This window comes from Notolepis coatsorum (genome assembly GCF_963971535.1).
Source record: "Notolepis coatsorum genome assembly, chromosome: 16".
In the NCBI taxonomy this organism is placed as follows: domain Eukaryota; kingdom Metazoa; phylum Chordata; class Actinopteri; order Aulopiformes; family Paralepididae; genus Notolepis; species Notolepis coatsorum.
Window position 1 is genome coordinate 24,483,182 of NC_140180.1, and position 19,331 is coordinate 24,502,512.

Below are 19,331 nucleotides of genomic sequence, written 5' to 3' on the forward strand. Positions count from 1 at the left end.
TCGCCTAATCTATGTTTTAATTTATGGCTATGTGTCTAATCTGCCCGTCGCTTATCAAAGAATCCTTTTCCAGTCAAGGCAGATTGGTTTTTTATCGCTTCATTTCCGTTTGAGAGCATTTTGAAAAGCACCCGTTTTGAGGTAAAAAACAGTCCATTCTGGACCATTCTATGATAATCGTCTTTTACTGGAATATTCCAGAACGTTGATATTTGTCGGCCTATTTATGAATCGTTTTCAAATAAACGCTAGATGATCAATATTATACGTGCACGCAAGCACATTCGAGCCGCGCACGGATAATCGCGTGTTCATTTCCTCTTGGACTTTTACAGTGAAACCGAAAGAGCCCATTTCACAAAACAGCTTACCGTACTTTTCGGACTATAAGCCGCGGCTTTTCCCCCCATTTTTCGACCCTGCGGCTTATATAACGGTGCGGCTTATATGTGACTCGACGTGACCAAACCCGAAAATGTAAAAATCTAAATATTGCTTTTTTGACTGCATTGAAATGTTATTTATCTGTTCCCTTATTTGCTAAACTTAATACAACTTGTAAATGAGTTAATTCTTGTTATTTGTCCGACAGTATTGTGTCCCAATGCTAATTACATATGGTAATTAAACATTAAAACACCTGCGGCTTATAGTCCAGTGCGGCTTATATATGTACACATCATTCAATTTAGCTGCTGCGGCTTATAGTCAGGTGCGGCTTATAGTGCGAAAAGTACGGTATATCTTCATCAAAATAAGTCTGATTATCCTAACACTGATAACATAGATTCCTTACCTGACATCAGATGGTATCCAACTGGTATATTCCAATTCCTGATCACCATTCGAAAAAATCGATAAGTGTATGGATCCAACGTGTGTACAGTGCAGTACATGATTCCGCGGGTCCGAGAAATCTCGTGAGTGGCTTTCAACGAGATATTAATAATTCCGAGAAAACTTGTGAGTGGCATAGAAAGTGTTAAAGAGCAGCTCTATATTTCCTCCACACTATCACGACATCTAAGAAGGGAGATCCCCCCCTTCTAAGGGTTCTCTCCTCCACATTGCCTGTGGTGCATTTTTTCCTATTGCTAGGTTTTAGTGAGTTTTTCCTTACCTTCGCATGGGGTATGTCTGAGAGTGTTGCATTCATTTATTTTTAATTGTTTGGACTTCATGGTGTTTTTGTTTTGTTCTTGATTTATTGTGATGTTTCTTCTTGACTCGTTTAAAGAAGACGTGTCCGGCCCATGGGGACATTAAACATGCGTTGTCGGGCCTTACAAATACATTTTGATTTGATTTGATTCTGCCTCGCATCTGTTCACGTTTGCAAATTACCTCGTTGCTGGACGTGACCGTGAAAAGGAAATATCGACGTTGCGGTTTTCCGAAATAACAACTATAATGCGCTGGGCTGCATTATATAATACTCATATATAAATATATTGACGCTCACAGATGCCTCGGCGGTGCACAAATGTCTAATCCAAAACTATGTGCCCCAGACTAAAGGAACACGCCAACATTTTGGGGAATTAGCTCATCGTCTTCTCCAGAGAGAGACAAGAAGATAGATACAAGTTTCCTCTCTGTGCGTTCAGTAGAAAGCTATCTGGCTGCATGTTAGCCTAGCTTAGCTCTTTCTGGAGAAGACGGTAAGCTAATTTCCCCAAATGTTGGCATGTTCCTTTAAACGATGCTGGAGAACATCATGTGGTACGGCTCACTCTGGTGGTTAGATTTCACAATTAATCCGCGGTTCACATGCATGCCGGACCGTGGGGGAAGGGGGGGTGTAAGGACCCGTTACACCCCTACAGTATCAGTACCCCTACAGTATCACTAATGCAGTTAGTCCATCTTACTCCATTTAACCTCATGAAAGCATACAAATAAATAAAAATGGCCGTTGAAGTAGTTGTCAAAATCCTTTCTCGCCCCCTCATTCATAGCAAACATATGAGTGGAGGTTATTATTATAATAATATATATATAGTATCAACTGCCATGTGTTGTTATGTACGCTGTAGAGTACTGCTGATTTGAACTTGAGTGTTACAGTCTTGAGTGCATGTGTGTACATGCGGCGTCTGTTACCTGGTTGAGTTCGGCCTGCGTCTCTCTCAGCCTCAGCTTGTACTTCACCACCTCGCCCTTCATCTGCTGGTTGTGGGTCTGAAGGGTGCTGATGAGGTGACGCATCTCCCTGTTGATGGGACCTAAGGAGGAGAGGGGACAGGAAGAGAGGACAGGAAGGGAGGAGAGGAAGAGAGGAGAGGAAGAGAGGACGGGAAGGGAGGAGAGGAAGAGAGGAGAGGAAGAGAGGAGAGGAAGAGAGGACGGGAAGAGAGGAGAGGAAGAGAGGACAGGAAGGGAGGACAGGAAGAGAGGACAGGAAGAGAGGAGAAGAAGGGAGGACAGGAAGAGAGGAGAGGAAGGGAGGAGGGGAAGACGGGAAGAGAGAACAGGAAGAGAGGACGGGAAGAGAGGAGACGAAGAGAGGAGAGGAAGAGAGGAGAGGAAGAGAGGAGAGGAAGAGAGGACAGGAAGAGAGGACGGGAAGAGAGGACAGGAAGAGAGGACAGGAAGGGAGGAGAGGAAGAGAGGACAGGAAGAGAGGACAGGAAGAGAGGACGGGAAGAGAGGACAGGAAGGGAGGAGAGGAAGAGAGGACAGGAAGAGAGGACAGGAAGAGAGGACAGGAAGGGAGGAGAGGAAGAGAGGACAGGAAGAGAGGACGGGAAGCAAGACAATACAGACAAATATGGTTAACTACTGGTTAACCAAAAACAATACAATCCAAAACCGCCATTAAAAAAAAATTATTGAAAGGAATGTTGTTGTGAAGTTTAGACTTCAGAGAGCGAGAGTAAAGTACAGAAAAAGGTACCGTTGGGTACCGGTATCGATTCCCAGGTAAAAAGAAACATTTCCAGGCTCGGTGTCCCGAGCAGACCCACCGCGTAGGCCAGATATAAGCTGCATTTTACAATAAACCTCTGTTGGGCTGCTTTAAAAAAAAAATATAATCACAAATTGAATCGCAATCGCAATATATGTCAGAAAAATCACAATTCGATATTTTCCCAAAATAGTGCAGCCCTACTAGCCACATCGTTACTAGAGAAACTACTATAACAAGTTGACGCTTGACGCTGCTGTCGGACGTCAGGTGGAACAGGAAGTGAAGAAGTCACTGTCTCAGGTTAAATCAAATTAAACCTGTAGCTACATCAGGTACAAACAATGGAGCGCCACTTAGTGACCAAACGTGGCACTGCAACTAAATAACAACACAGAAATACAATAGGCACATTTGTGACCGTTACAAATATAACACGTTTTATACTCGTGCTACAAGATTTTGGCCTGTGCTACAAAACTATCAACCTCTGTAGCACCAGTGCTATGTGCAAAAAAGGTTAACGCACAGCCCTGAGTTAGGGTACAGACCCTCACCTGCACCTTGTGTATACTGATTATCTTTTTTGTCTTTCATCTATTACCTGGGCCATACCTGTACCTCCGCACCCCCATGCTGCTATGACGCCCGCATTTCCCCAAGGGGATCAATAAAGGAATGTCTTATCTCATCTCATCTTAAATACTCTTCTATGGGTCTGAGGGCTAGGATCCGGCTGGGTACCTACCTGATATGATACATTTATTTATTTATATCATATCATATTATTTATCTATGCTTGCTCGTTGGCACTGGCAGCGAGGGTCTGCTCGAACTCGATGGGTACCTACAGTACCTGCTTGCTCGTTGGCACTGGCAGCGAGGGTCTGCCCGAACTCGATGGGTACCTACCTGCTTGCTCGTTGGCGGCGAGGGTCTGCTCGAACTCGATGGGTACCTACCTGCTTGCTCGTTGGCACTGGCAGCGAGGGTCTGCTCGAACTCGATGGGTACCTACCTGCTTGCTCGTTGGCGGCGAGGGTCTGCTCGAACTCGATGGGTACCTACCTACCTGCTTGCTTGTTGGCGGCGAGGGTCTACTCGAACTCGATGGGTACCTACCTACCTGCTTGCTCGTTGGCGGCGAGGGTCTGCTCGAACACGATGGGTACCTACTACCTACCGGCTTGCTCGTTGGCGGCGAGGGTCTGCTCGAACTCGATGGGTACCTACCCGCTTGCTTGTTGGCGGCGAGGGTCTGCTCGAACTCGATGGGTACCTACCCGCTTGCTCGTTGGCGGCGAGGGTCTGCTCGAACTCGATGGGTACCTACCCGCTTGCTCGTTGGCGGCGAGGGTCTGCTCGAACTCGATGGGTACCTACCCGCTTGCTCGTTGGCGGCGAGGGTCTGCTCGAACTCGATGCGCAGCATCTCGTACTCCTTCCTGACCTGGGCCAGGGTGTCCTCCAGCTGGAACACCTCCGTGCGCACCTTCCTCTGGAGAGCCACCTCGTCGTTCTGCACACACAGGACACGGCAAACAAACGCATTGGGGATTGTGTACAGACGCACGTTTCTCTCATTAAAGGAAGGTAACACAAAACAACACACGTCAATGTCCCCATGGGCCGTACACGTCCTCCCCAAACAAGTCAAGAAGAAACATCACATCAAATCAAGAACTAAACAAGATCACCACAAGGTCCAAAAAAAAATTAACATTTAAATTTAAATTTAAATAAATGCTAAATAAATAAAAGCAACACTCCCAGACATACCCCACGCGAAGGTAAGGAAAAGGAAAAACTCACTAAAACCTAGCAATAGGAGGGGGTTACCAGACATGGGAGCAAATAGACATCCTAACTAAACTAGACAGATTAATCTAAGGGTCAGTCCCCGATCAGGTGAGATCAGGGTAGGTTGAAGGAGAGAGAGAAAAGATGGGTCTTAAGTAGGGATTTAAAAGCTTCGACAGAGCAGGCGCCCCCGACGACGGCAGGTAATTTGTTCCACAGGTAGGGAGCGCGGTAGACAAAGGCTCTGTGGCCGGCAGATTTCTTTTTAACCCTAGGAATCGATAGAAGCCCCGCATTTTGTGAGCGCAGAGCAAGAACGGGCGAGTATCGAGAGATGAGATCGGATAGATAGAGCGGTGCAAGCCCATTTAAAATTTAAAAAGTGCATTACAGTAGTCTAGACGTGATGAGACAAAAGCATGAATTAGGGTTTCAGCATCAGCCAGAGTTAAAATGGGGCACATTTTTGCGATATTACGAAGATGGAAGAAGGCAATTTTGGTGACATTTTTTATATGTGCATTCAATGAGAGGGAGGAATAAAAAAATGACTCAGGTTTTTTATGGTGGAGCTCTGGGATACATGACAAGTATCAAAGTTGAGGGAGATGTCCTGAAACAAGCCTCTGTGGGTTTGGGGGGGCCAACAATTAACATCTCAGTTTTATCTGCATTAAGGAGTAGAACGTTTTGCGACATCCACTTTTTGACGGCAAGCAGGCAAGCCTCAAGATTTTGTAATTGGGAGGAATCATTTGGCTTAATAGGTATATATATATATATCTGTATTAGCAATGCATTGAAATAAAGGCCTGAACTGTCTCCAGTGCATCCGTGTTTTGCTGCTGTGTCCTGCTCCTGAGAGGCACTGGGCTGTCTGTCTCTAAGCTGGTGCTCCTAAGAGGCACTGGGCTGTCTGTCTCTAAGCTGGTGCTCCTGAGAGGCACTGGGCTGTCGGTCTCTAAGCTGGTGCTCCTGAGAGGCACTGGGCTGTCGGTCTCTAAGCTGGTGCTCCTGAGAGGCACTGGGCTGTCTGTCTCTAAGCTGGTGGTCCTGAGAGGCACTGGACTGTCTGTCTCTAAGCTGGTGCTCCTGAGAGGCACTGGGCTGTCTGTCTCTAAGCTGGTGGTCCTGAGAGGCACTGGGCTGTCGGTCTCTAAGCTGGTGCTCCTGAGAGGCACTGGGCTGTCGGTCTCTAAGCTGGTGCTCCTGAGAGGCACTGGGCTGTCTGTCTCTAAGCTGGTGGTCCTGAGAGGCACTGGGCTGTCTGTCTCTAAGCTGGTGCTCCTGAGAGGCACTGGGCCGTCGGTCTCTAAGCTGGTGGTCCTGAGAGGCACTGGACTGTCTGTCTCTAAGCTGGTGGTCCTGAGAGGCACTGGGCTGTCTGTCTCTAAGCTGGTGGTCCTGAGAGGCACTGGGCTGTCTGTCTCTAAGCTGGTGCTCCTGAGAGGCACTGGGCTGTCTGTCTCTAAGCTGGTGGTCCTGAGAGGCACTGGGCTGTCTGTCTCTAAGCTGGTGGTCCTGAGAGGCACTGGGCTGTCTGTCTCTAAGCTGGTGGTCCTGAGAGGCACTGGGCTGTCTGTCTCTAAGCTGGTGCTCCTGAGAGGCACTGGGCTGTCTGTCTCTAAGCTGGTGGTCCTGAGAGGCACTGGGCTGTCTGTCTCTAAGCTGGTGCTCCTGAGAGGCACTGGGCTGTCTGTCTCTAAGCTGGTGGTCCTGAGAGGCACTGGGCTGTCTGTCTCTAAGCTGGTGCTCCTGAGAGGCACTGGACTGTCTGTCTAAGTCAAGAGGACACGCGGTGGAATGTGCTGGTTAATGTACATTTTTACTATTCTATTTTTTGTGAAGCAAAAGATGTGCCCCTGCAAATGAGAGGCGCTATGTAAATGGAATCTATTATAGTCATCATGATTTCCAAAAAAATCACCAAGACATGTGCCTCTGCCCAGGGCACCCCGAAATTAGATGGATGTTGTTTCGTGGTGTTGCCCTTCAAACTCTCTCTCAAACAAACACACACACACACACACCTCCATGTGCTCCAGCTGACGAAGGCGTGCGGTCCTGGTGGTGTTGAGGCGGTTGCGCGTCTCGTCCAACTGGGTCTTCAGGACCAGCGACTCGTTGTAGAGCACGGAGAACTGAGACTGGAGGCAACGATACTCTGAACTCTCCTTCACCACACTATCCGCTCTGCTTAGCAGCTCCACCTGAGAGAGAGGGGGGAGACAGAGAGAGAGGGGGGGGGGGGAGAGGGAGAGGAGAGAGGGAGAGAAGGATACAGAGAGAGAGAGGGGGGGAGGGAGAGAATGATACAGAGAGAGGGGAGGGGCAGAGTGAGAGACAGAGAGTGAGACAGAGACAGAGAGAGAGGGGGGGGAGACAGAGAGAGAGAGAGAGGGAGACAGAGAGAGTGAGACAGAGAGGGGGGGAGACAGTGAGAGAGAGGGGGGGAGAGAGAGAGAGAGAGATAGGGAGAGAGAGGGGGGAGAGAGAGGGGGGAGACAGTGAGAGGGGGGAGACAGTGAGAGGGGGGGGGAGAGAGAGAGAGAGAGACTGTTTTTTTTTATCTTTTCCCCCCCTCCTTTTTCCGATTTTTCTCCCATCCCACTGTTAATCGTTATGCCAATTCCCAACCCCCTTCCTGGTTGTTGCACACTCCCCCCTACTGTTGGTCCGGGAGGCCGGAGACTGTCACATGCTTTCCTCCGACACATGTGCAGCCAGCCGGCAGCCAGCCTGGCAGCGCAGATTCTCACCGGGAGAGTGTAACGTGTGGAAGGTCACACTACCTCCCTCCAGATCCTACCCTCGCTGTGCAGGCGCCCCGACCGAACTGTAGGGGTCGCTGTCCACAACGCCCAGGACCCACCCATCAGCTTTCCCACCCCTAACACTGCCAATTGTGTTAGTATGAACGACCAGCCAAGCTGATAGCAACGCCGAGAGCTGGATTCGAACCCAGCGTCTCCAGCGTTGAGACTGTTTGTTGGTTTCATTAAACATAATGTGAATGAACAAAATTAAGTTCCCTCCACGAGTAATACAGGATTAATCGAGTATATCATGCGATCAATCTATCTGGATTTTTCTTTAAAATGCCCATCCCTACGCCCCATAACCATCTAACTTCCCAAGTCTGACAAGTGACCCCAGTGGTCTCTGCCACCAAGATACAGAGAGATCCTGGCGGTCTGCCGCACCTTCATGTTATTGTTCTCCTGGTTGACGGTCTGCAGGTCCTGCTCCAGCCTCTGCAGCTCGCTCAGACGGTTGTCTGCCAGCTCCCGGTTCTCCTCCAGCTCACTGTTCATCTCCTCGAACTGTGTCAGGAAGACGGTGGAGGAAGGAGGAGGGAGGGGGAGAGAGGGGGTCAAAATGTAGTTCAAAATGCACTGCAAAATGTAGTTCAAAATATACTGCAAAATGTAGTTCAAAATGTACTGCAAAATGTAGTTCAAAATGTACTGCAAAATGTAGTTCAAAATGTACTGCAAAATGTAGTTCAAAATGTACTGCAAAATGTACTGCAAAATGTTGTTCAAAATGCACTGCAAATGTACCGTACTTTTCGCACTATAAGCCGCACCTGAATATAAGCCGCAGCAGCTAAATTGAATGATGTGTACATATATAAGCCGCACTGGACTATAAGCCGCAGGTGTTTTAATGTTGAATTACCATATGTAATTAGCATTGGGACACAATACTGTCGGACAAATAACAAGAATTAACTCATTTACAAGTTGTATTACGTTTAGCAAATAAGGGAACAGATAAATAACATTTCAATGCAGTCAAAAAAGCAATATTTAGATTTTTACATTTTCGGGTTTGGTCACGTCGAGTCACATATAAGCCGCACCGTTATATAAGCCGCAGGGTCGAAAAATGGGGGGAAAAGCCGCTGCTTATAGTCCGAAAAGTACGGTAGTTCAAAATGTACTGCAAAATGTAGTTCAAAATGTACTGCAAAATGTAGTTCAAAATGTACTGCAAAATGTACTGCAAAATGTAGTTCAAAATGTACTGCAAAATGTAGTTCAAAATGTACTGCAAAATGTAGTTCAAAATGTACTGCAAAATGTAGTTAAAAATGTAATGCAAAATGTAGTTAAAAATGCACTGCAAAATGTAGTTCAAAATGTACTGCAAAATGTAGTTAAAATGTACTGCAAAATGTAGTTCAAAATGTACTGCAAAATGTAGTTCAAAATGCACTGCAAAATGTAGTTCAAATGGACTGCAAAATGTAGTTCAGAATGTCTAAATGTACTGCAAAATGTAGTTCAAAATATAGTTCAGAATGTCTAAAACATGAATGTGCTTCCACGTTTTTTATACCTTTTTCAATCCCTTCCAGTCTTCTTACCCAAATCCTTTTTTACTAAAGTAAACGCACTGATTTCCCATTTTATATGGGGAGGCAAGCCCCCCAGAATCAAAAGAGAGTTCTTACAGAGGCCTAGAGAGGGTGGGGGATTGGCACTCCCTGATATAAGAAACTATTATAGGGCAGCCAATATCCACAAGATGATTTTATGGACCCAAGAACCGACACTGAGTTGGTGTGAATCTGAAGGAAGATCCTGTCAGTCTACCTCACTATTGGCTCTGCTCTCATCTGAATTGCCATTTTCAAGAAACCCAATTGTTGTATCCACTTTGAAAATATGGCTTCAATTCAGACGCGCCTCTGGACTCCTTGGGTTCTCCAGCCACAGCCCCATTTGCAACAACCACCTCTTTATCCCTCCCCACACTGATGCAGCCTTTTTGACCTGGCAAAGGTCAAGCCTAGTTAGAGTGAGGGACCTATACACCAATAAGGTTTTCTGTAGTTTTAGCGATCTGTGTGAAAAATTTGGCCTCCCGAGATCTCATTTATTCCGATACTTTCAAGTTCGAAACTGGGTTAAACAACATAATACCTCCTTCCCCAATATCTCCAACTCAGTAATTGACACAATTCTGGACATCCCCACAAATCAAAAAGGTCTTATATCAAGGATTTACACCCTGATCTCCCGTAACACAGAAACATTTCTTGATAAAATCAAAGAGGACTGGGAAAAGGAATGGGGCGATGCTATAGATGAGAATATTTGGAATGGAGTATTGGCCAGAGTAAATGATAGTACATCCTGTTCCAGGCTCAATCTGATGCAATTTAAGGTGGTCCATCGCATCTACTTCACAAACTCTAAACTCGCCAAAATATATCCCAATATTACAGACTCTTGTAATAGATGTCACATGTCCCCAGCAAATATGACGCACATGTTTTGGTCTTGTCCCCGCATACACAGCTTCTGGACGTGTGAATACTCTGCAAGCAACAAGCCCTTCCGCGTTGCTCTGATTGGCCGAGCGAGCGCATGCGCATGAGCCGCGACAAGCCCCTCAGCCAGGCAGGAACACTAAGCTCCGCTTAATGCAATTTATACAAATGGAAGTATTGATTTCGCCGTAACGAATCATTAAAAAAATATACCGTTAACTGGAATATGTTGTTTCTTTACACATATGTTGGATTATGTAATTGGTTTGTCATGACAAACCAATAAAAAATCGCGAATTAACCGGTGGCTACAACAACACACAGTAACTACATGCATCATTGTTTACAATGAACGGTGGGGCTAATCGAAAGGACTGGACACGGACAAGTTAAACAGCAATCAATTAATTGAATATAACAGTCCGGTTCTGTGTTTGTTTGTGTCTGTAGATTGTTGGTGAACAACTAACTTTAGGTTAGTTTAACTTGTCCGTGTCCAGTCCTTTCGATTAGCCCCACCGTTCATTGTAAACAATAAATACAACCTAAGGGGGTCTAGTGAAAAGTTCGAAATAGTATGGGGCCCTTTTATTGGTTACATAGCCAAGCTAAAGACACTAGGACAATGAGAAGGAAGGATGAGTGAGAGAGATATGTGTTTGTATGTTCTATGTTTTCTGTTGTGTATTTGTAGGATTGGGCAGGACAGGGGAGGGAGAATGGGAGGGAGGGGGGGGGGGGGGTTCGTACAAGGTCCTTGGAATGCTTAGTGCTTGTTTTTGACACACAAAAAAAGAGATCAAAGCCTGCTTGGAAAGTCCTTGAAATTCAAATCGATCAACCATATTAAGGGTTGTTATTCATCCATGATAGAATTGTACTGAATCAAGAAATTGAATTTATTTTATTTATTTTTCATTTTCTGAATTAAGGTATTGCTAATTGTCGGAGATTGGCTTTGAGCCATAAATATTGGATCCGATTAAATTTGTATTTTTTCTCTTTATTAATTATTATAAATTTTTGCTATAGAAAACAGCACTTAAAAGTGAACTGTATCCTTTTTTTCTTTTTTTTAGAAAGTCCTTGAATAAAAATTTGCAATGTCTGTGGGAACCCTGGAGGGAGGGGGGGAGGGCGAAAAAATAAAATGTGCCATTCAATGTGTACTGTATTCAACTGTACCTTTGACGACTAATAAATAAATGTTAAAAAAAAAAAAGTCTAAAACATCACATGATACTCGTTATTTTCCTCTTCTTCATTTTACCTTCCTCTTGTTGATGGTGATGGTCCCACACACGCTGCTAGCCTCCCCGCACACCTTGTAGCCTTTACTGTTCACCTGCAGGGGTTTCACAATGAGCCTGTTAGTACACACCGTCTCAGGAAAATATGTTCAATGGAATGATCACACACAATTGTCCACTTCAAATTAAATTTTTCTTTTCTCCTTTTTAATTTCTTCATTTGGATTGTACAAACTGATCTATCTAGAACCCTGTCCTCCGAGGAAAGACAGTTGCGACTGGAGGAATAAGAGAAAAGGGCTGGTACACTCTGAGCCACACCAAGACAAGCTGGAAGAAGACTCTTAACAACAACAAATAGTATCATGTTAAATGACGGTGGGGGTATGCAACTGCAAAAAGGTTTAGTCAGCAACAAAGTCTAGTCTGAGTCTATGGATACAGGAAGCAGCGTCTAGTCTGAGTCTATGGATGCAGGAAGCAGCGTCTAGTCTGAGTCTATGGATACAGGAAGCAGCGTCTAGTCTGAGTCTATGGATACAGGAAGCAGCGTCTAGTCCGAGTCTATGGATGCAGGAAGCAGCGTCTAGTCTGAGTCTATGGATACAGGAAGCAGCGTCTAGTCTGAGTCTATGGATACAGGAAGCAGCGTCTAGTCCGAGTCTATGGATACAGGAAGCAGCGTCTAGTCTATGGATACAGGAAGCAGCTCCTAGTCTCAGTCTATGGATACAGGAAGCAGCGTCTAGTCTGAGTCTATGGATACAGGAAGCAGCTCCTAGTCTGAGTCTATGGATACAGGAAGCAGCTCCTAGTCTCAGTCTATGGATACAGGAAGCAGCGTCTAGTCTGAGTCTATGGAAACAGGAAGCAGCGTCTAGTCCGAGTCTATGGAAACAGGAAGCAGCGTCTAGTCCGAGTCTCCTCCAAATGTGGCAACTGCCGATTATCACAGATATAGAGCAGAGCTTGAACATATTTATTGAAACACAAGAGTGTTTGTAAATCTTCATCATGTCCTTAACTAATAGCTCAACAATTCCGTCATGCCTTGCGATGCACATCCCCTTATACACACAACAGCCCTTCAGCAGCCTCACCTTCTCCAGTATCTCAGTCAGGTGGGCGTTGAGTCGGTTCTCTCGGCGGCGGATCTTCTCCATGTCCCACTGGAGCTCCTCGATCAGAAGCTGCAGCTCGCTGACCCGCGTGTCTGCCTTGGCGGCCGCGCGGCCCAGGGAGCGAGACTGGAGGAGGGAGGGGGGCACAGAGATGCGCAGCCATGACGGATAGGGTTGGGTAACGAACTCTGTACTTTATTTTCTTTTATTCTATTTCTTTTTGGGCTTTCTGTATTTTTCACCAGTCATTATGTCAATTCCCTTCCTGGTCGTTGCGCGCATTGCCCCACTGTCGGCCTGGGGAGGGTGTAGAACTACCACATGCCTCCTCCGATACATGTGGAGTCGCCAGCCGCTTCTTTTCACCTGACAGCGAGGAGTTTCACTGGGGGAACATAACGCGTGCGGAGGTTCACGCTATTTCCCCCCAGATCCCCTCCCTGCTGAACAGGCGCCCCAGTAGGAGTCGCAGTTTACAACGACCAGGACACATACCCCACCGGCTTCCCACCCGTTAACACTGCCAATTGTGTTAGTAGGGACGACTGACCAAGCCGGAGGTACCGCTGACAGCTGGATTCAATCCCAGAGTTTCTGCGGTGGTAGGAGAGTGCTTAGTCCACTGCGCTACCCAGACGCTCCTAGAACTCTGTACTTTTAAGGGTACCGACCGAATTACAGGGAAATCTCTACCAAATTTTGGTACCGTCACATGTTTAGCATAAGAGTGTAATATGCTAGACAAGAGGGAGCTTTTTCACAAATATATATATTTGTGACCACACGAGGTCAGAGTAGTTTGATAGTATTTACTGAGGATGGCCAGATAATGTTGATATTTAAACATAAATAAATAATACATGTATACATATAAAAAAAGAATTTATTGAGAGGAATGTTGTTGTGTGTTGTGAAGTTTAGACTTCAGAGAGAGAGTGTCCTGAGCAGACCCACCTCGTAGGCCAGATATAAGCTGCATTTTACAATAAATCTCCGTTGGGCTGCTTTAAAAAAATTATAATCACAAATTGAATCGCAATCGCAATATCCGTCAGAAAAATCACAATTAGATATTTTCCCAAAATAGTGCAGCCCTACTAGCCACATCGTTAGAGAAACTACTATAACAAGTTGACGCTTGACGCTGCTGTCGGACGTCAGGTGGAACAGGAAGTGAAGAAGTCACTGTCTCAGGTTCAATCAAATTAAACCTGTAGCTACATCAGGTACAAACAATGGAGCGCCACTTAGTGACCAACCGTGGCACTGCAACTAAATAACAACACAGAAATACAATAGGAACATTAAAAAACTTTCTAAATGAATAACGCATAATGAATGTTGAAATTGAGAAGTTTGGACTTTTTTACAACAGAATTATTATTTTTTTGCATTACAGAGAGTTAAGTACTGAAGAAAGGTACCGTTGGGTACCGATACCGAATTCCAGGAACTGGTACTGGTACCGGTATCGGTTCAAATGTGAACGCTACCCAACCTTAATGCCGGAGAGAATGACTGTAAACGTCCGTCATTCGAAGGCGTTTCCTCTCTTCCACTAAAGACCTTGCCACAATGGGCGAAGACACACTGGATGTTATGACGCTGGGAGTATACTCGAGCAATTACATCATATGACCCCCTACCTCACTGGTCATGTGACTGTGCTTCTGCTTGAGGTCCTCGGTCAGCTGACGGAGCCGCTCGTTCTCATTGGTCAGAAGGGTGTTGAGCTGGGAGGCTATCGGCCACAGAGTGCCCTCTGGAAAGACACGATACGACACGCAGCGTGATGTACGGCGAGTACACGCATGACGAACACATCACATGACTTGATGTGATGCCACTCCTCCCCAATGTCCCAATCTGTCCTAATCTGTCCCCAATGTCCCAATCCCTTCCTGATTGCATCAGTATGCACTGACTACTTTAAAGCAGATGTGTATTTCAGTATGTGGCGTAAAACTATGGTATTCTCTATGGTGTAATTAACAGACCATCTATTTCTATTGTTTATTTATTGTTTTGAGTAAGGGGCAGGCAAAATAAGATTTTATTCTCCCTGCTCCTTTTTGCGCATGGAATGTACAAATTGGGAGGTACTTTTTATTATGAAATTATGCTGCTGTGCTTTTGTGGAGCTGTGCATTGCCATGGATGGAACAAATACAAATTAAATGAAATATTACGCTTTGCTTTCTAGTAATGAACATAAGAACAAAGGCCACTAGGCCTAATTAGCACAACCTTAATATCTGTGTCTAGTGAAACTCAAAGAATTACGTCCAGATTATCCCTAAAAGGTTTCCAGTTTAAAATTCATCTTAATTTCATCTCTGGACAATATGACTGACCTAGACCACTACTCCCTGCTAGCTGAAGAAGTCTTCTGTCTCGTCATATATTTAGAGGCAGGGAACAAAATAAGCACCGCCACTCTTTGGCTGGTAAATTACAGAGGCTACTCAGCCACTCTGGCGTGTAAAATAATGAGCATATTAGAGTATTATATCAGGGCTATACAGTGCAAGCATTTCACTCGCATTTGCCTCTAAAAATAGATTTGTGAGAACCGGAAAAATCATTTAGGAGCACAGTGTGCGAGTAAATCGTCTTGCGTAGTGGGCTTGTCAACAACTGCACAATTGTAATTTCATAATAGACACAGAGCAGCGTGGATCAGCTCTGTAACAACTCATCTCGAGTCTGCTTCTATGTGCAACGAAAACTCTGCGAGCAGCGGTTCCAACATGCTTTGCATCCTCGCCAGTCCTGTATACCCACGTCGCGCTAAAAAACAATAACTACTGTAATGGTATCTGCTAACTAGTACTCCAACTAACCTAACCTGCTAACGCTAACTACTGCTAACGCTAATCACTGGGGACGCTCAGAGGCATAGTGAGGGAGGGCTGAGAATCTCTGTGTGTGTGTGTGTGTGTGTGTGTGTGTGTGTGTGTGTGTGTCTCGCTCTCTCCCTCTACATCTCTCTCCTGAACCTATTTAATTCAAAAGGAAGATATTGATGGACAGTAGCTATAGTATATAGCTCAGTAGCTGTAACAGAATAATTGTATTAATTACTATTGATTAACTATTATTCAATAGCGTTTAAATTATAATGAATTAAAGAATTGTATAAAGAATTGTCCATGTTCTGTCATCTAATAATATATTCCATTACCTTTCCTATCTGTATCAAAGTCAAAATGTTGGTATTGTGACAACAGTACAACATACAAAAGCAGCTTGACAACCGATATCCTTTGTGTCTAGTAGGCCAATGTGTGATTTTGGTGATATGTGTTATTGCACAGATGTTGACCCTTAGTATGCACTATGCACATGCACGCACAGTATAATATGCATGTAATAATAGTTTGTTAATAAACTCTGTTAATTGAAAAATGTTCACTGTGCTCCTAAATTTCTTTGTGTGCTCCTAATTTTTTATTTTATTTAGGAGCACATGTGCTCCCTGGGGAAAAGGTTAGTGTAGAGCCCTGTATATAGTAATAATAATAACACATGGCGATATACTAAAAAGCTATTTCAAATTTTTGCTTGGTAAAAAATCTGCCTGGCAGGTAGTTTTTTTAATCTACCAGCCACCTTGGCTGGTAAGCCAAAAAGTTAAATTTGTTCCCTGTTTAGAGGTATATAATATTATATGATATATTATAACAACATATTTCCATACTTTTGAGAATTTCTGGTGCAATTTCCAACCTTTTTAAGACCCAGAAATTATCATTAATTCACTTTCCGTGCTTGCTACTGTGTAGCAAGCAACCCACGGTCGTTTCCTTTGGCTACTATACAAATCACATGTTTACATCCCTTCATCCATCCAAACACTCTCCTCCCCTCCCATCGTCTTCCACCCTCCCCCATTTCCCTCCCCTTCTCTCCTCTGCCTCACCAGCTCCAGAGTCCACCTCGGCCTTCAGCTGGTCCACTGTGCTCTTCAGGCTCACATAGATCTCCACCACACGACTGGCCTGCTTCTGGCTGGATTCGACCCTCTCCTGCAGCTCTGCCTCCATCTCCTCGCTGCTGCTGCTGGCCAGCATGGCCAGGAAGGAAGTGGTCGTCTCCCCCTGGTGGCCTAGGAGATGGCACCCAAAGCATGGGTTAACAAGCGCAAATTCGCAATAGCTGCAACCACGCAAGTGCATGCATCTATTTGCGCATGCATTCACACACACACAAACAAGGGGACATGGCTATCATTGATAACAGGAAAAGAACAACGCCATCCATTTCTGCCATAGCAAATAGTATTAACATATAGGCTGTCTATTTAGATCTTAGGCAGACAACCAAAGTGTTCTTCCAGATTGTTGTGTGTTCATCGAGCCTTCAATTACCCATCTCTGCTTAAAACTAAGCCAAACGGAGAAAGGAGCACCTACGCCTCTCTAAGAGCCAGGGAACACCATGCCAACTCTACCTCTATCCTTGGCCCGCTCCTGGTTAGAGTCGCTATCAGGTTCTGGAGTCTCTGGCTTCAAGCTACGCCCCTCTGCAGCTGGAGATTTCTCCGGTTCACTTCCTGATTGGTCACAACGCCGGGCAATCAGTCGCACATTCTCATCAAACTGAAAGCAGAAGGGGGACAGACAAAGTGTGTCTTAAATCACATTTTGGGTCATTTTAGAATAAAAGGTCTCTCTTAAGGTTAGACTAGAACAGCAAAGTCTGTCCCCTTAATCTAAAGGTCTGTCAGTGACTGTTGTTCACCTGATTCCAGTATCTATTGAGGATCAGCAGACTGGCATCATCCGTGGCCTGACGAGTCTCCAGTCTCTCAATTCGCTCTCGCAGCTCATCCTCGATCACCTGCAGAAACACAGGCCCAGAGAGAAGACTTCTCAAAACAAGAGAGCACACAAGTATGGCTTATATGGGCATACATGTACATGCTGCATGTACATGGATGCAAGCGAGGTCAGTTACCTGTCTTTGATCGAGAGCTTCTCCAAGCTTCCGGTTCTTCGCCTGGAGAGCTTTGATATCCTGCTCCTCCTGATCGATGAAGATGATTGAGAAAAGAAAGATCAGTCATCCAGAGATAGATAGAAGGCACCAATAACACACCATGCCTGAAGGTTGAAAGAATACAAATACCCTTTTGAACAAGGCCAGATAAAATGTGCTCTCACCGAGTTGGACACCCCTCCGAGTTTGATGACCGTCTCCACCGCCGTGGCGCTGACAGCTGGACCTCCATCCTCACCTCCGTCCCTCTCTCTCCGCTTCTCGGGGGGCGCGCCGGAGGAGGAAGGACCGCTAATGTCGCAAGGACGCTTCTGTCCCGACATCCTCAGACCCCGACAACCTGCAACGCAAGAGACCAAACATATCGTGTATTATCATCATCTTTTGGATGTAGCGTTAACGTTATGAATGAATGAAAATGGTCCTATTGAACTAGGATGCTACGGTGTCGTGCTGACCATCCAGTGACAGTTCGCGTTATGTTTATGGGGGGGGGGACCTTCACTAACAAATGTAATGTTGTGGCTATGGATTTCGTTTCCTAATGTAACTTTGAGCGTGATGATCAATAACAAGCCGACTGTTGAAAATGAGCGAACTTAGCTAAGCTAACGTTAGCCGTTTAGCTAGTTTGCCAATTCAGATTCCGCCGTGACTGTGAATGACGTTGATGAACAAAACTGGGTTCTGCGATGCCAGTCCAATGCTTTTCTTTTGGATCTACTGTCTTGCGATCTTACCGATTTAGAGTGTAATGTATTATTGACTGAATCTGCCTGGCTAGGATGTTGATGTTGCGGCTTCTTTGGACCGTCTTCCGGAAACGGAAGTGTGGGTACCATCAAAGTTGAAAAACTTACAGGTGATATATCGCCATCTCCTGGCATGGAATAAGCACTGCTTCAGAAATGCAGGAAGTAATACACAGGTAATGTGTATTGAGCCGTACTGTGTATAATTGTATTGTACCCATTCTGCTATCTGTTAAATAAAGTTTTCATTAATTCACACACTTAGTGGTTAAGGGTCAGACATTCCTAATATTCTTCAAGTTCTGCAGCCATTAGTCCTCCAGCTTAGTCCATGACCCCGGTTGTGGAGCCTGATGGCTGCTGGCATGAAGGACTGGCCGGGGGCGTTTAGTGGAGTGAGTGTCGGGGGGTATGAGTCTGTGGCTCTCATCTTGGCTAGCTCCTCATAGAGGGTTTGGGAGGGATTCTCCAGGATATCGTCTAGCTTCTTTCTCATCCTCTCTGCCGCCACCTCTAGTTTGACGGTCCTCCCACTAGCCGTCCCCAGGCTGTCCTGAGGAAGCCCCCAAGCAGACAACAGCAAAAAAGAGGATACTGGACACTACAGACTGGAAAAAACGACTGCAGCAGTCTATTGCACACATTGAAGGACCACCTGAGTCTCCTCAGGAAGAACAACCCGCTCTGTCCCTTCCTGTGTAGAGGGCCTCTGTGTTGTTGGTGAACTTCTGTCATGACAGAGGCAACTTCACTGGAATACGTTCCGTTCCTGAGAGGCTCTCACTCACTCACCTCACACTTGAGGCTATAGCTAGCACCATAGGCTCAACCTTTTTAAAAAGTTGTGGAGGGAAGCAGGACTCAGACACCATGCGAGTAGATAACAGTGGCTTAATAACCGTGCATGTACAGTATCTGAGTATCATGCAGTGAACATTAAAATGCATGCCTCTAGATTAGATATTTGATAGAGTGTGTGCCTGGAGCCAGTTTCATTGGTACTTAAGTACTTGATATGTAGGGAGAGTTTTCTCTCTCTCTCTCTCTCTCTCTCTCTCTCTCTCTCTCTCTCTCTCTCTCTCTCTCTCTCTCTCTCTCTCTCTCTCTCTCTCTCTGCTACTGGACTGGACTCTGCCCAAGGATGTTTGAGAGCGGCGAGCCCATTGCTCAGGAGGTCCAGGGTCTATCTTGTGTAAGGATTTCTAATCGTTTGTGTTA

At 45.5% G+C, this 19,331-nt stretch overlaps 1 protein-coding gene across 1 annotated transcript in view; it reads right to left on the reverse strand.

Annotated features, from left to right (window-relative positions):
• rnf20 (ring finger protein 20, E3 ubiquitin protein ligase) overlaps positions 1-18,180 on the reverse strand; it is a 44,513-nt gene extending 26,333 nt beyond the window's left edge. The window contains exons 1-13 of the mRNA XM_084331819.1: positions 18,102-18,180; positions 17,526-17,701; positions 17,320-17,388; positions 17,104-17,202; positions 16,814-16,961; positions 16,283-16,468; positions 14,007-14,122; positions 12,340-12,486; positions 11,260-11,334; positions 7,912-8,031; positions 6,739-6,918; positions 4,292-4,427; positions 2,104-2,225 (exon numbers count right to left, since the gene is read on the reverse strand). Of these exons, the coding sequence (XP_084187945.1) occupies positions 2,104-2,225; positions 4,292-4,427; positions 6,739-6,918; positions 7,912-8,031; positions 11,260-11,334; positions 12,340-12,486; positions 14,007-14,122; positions 16,283-16,468; positions 16,814-16,961; positions 17,104-17,202; positions 17,320-17,388; positions 17,526-17,684 (1,557 nt within the window). The 5' untranslated portion in view covers positions 17,685-17,701; positions 18,102-18,180. The remainder of the gene's footprint in view (positions 1-2,103; positions 2,226-4,291; positions 4,428-6,738; positions 6,919-7,911; positions 8,032-11,259; positions 11,335-12,339; positions 12,487-14,006; positions 14,123-16,282; positions 16,469-16,813; positions 16,962-17,103; positions 17,203-17,319; positions 17,389-17,525; positions 17,702-18,101) is intronic.
• Positions 18,181-19,331: the final 1,151 nt, after the last annotated feature.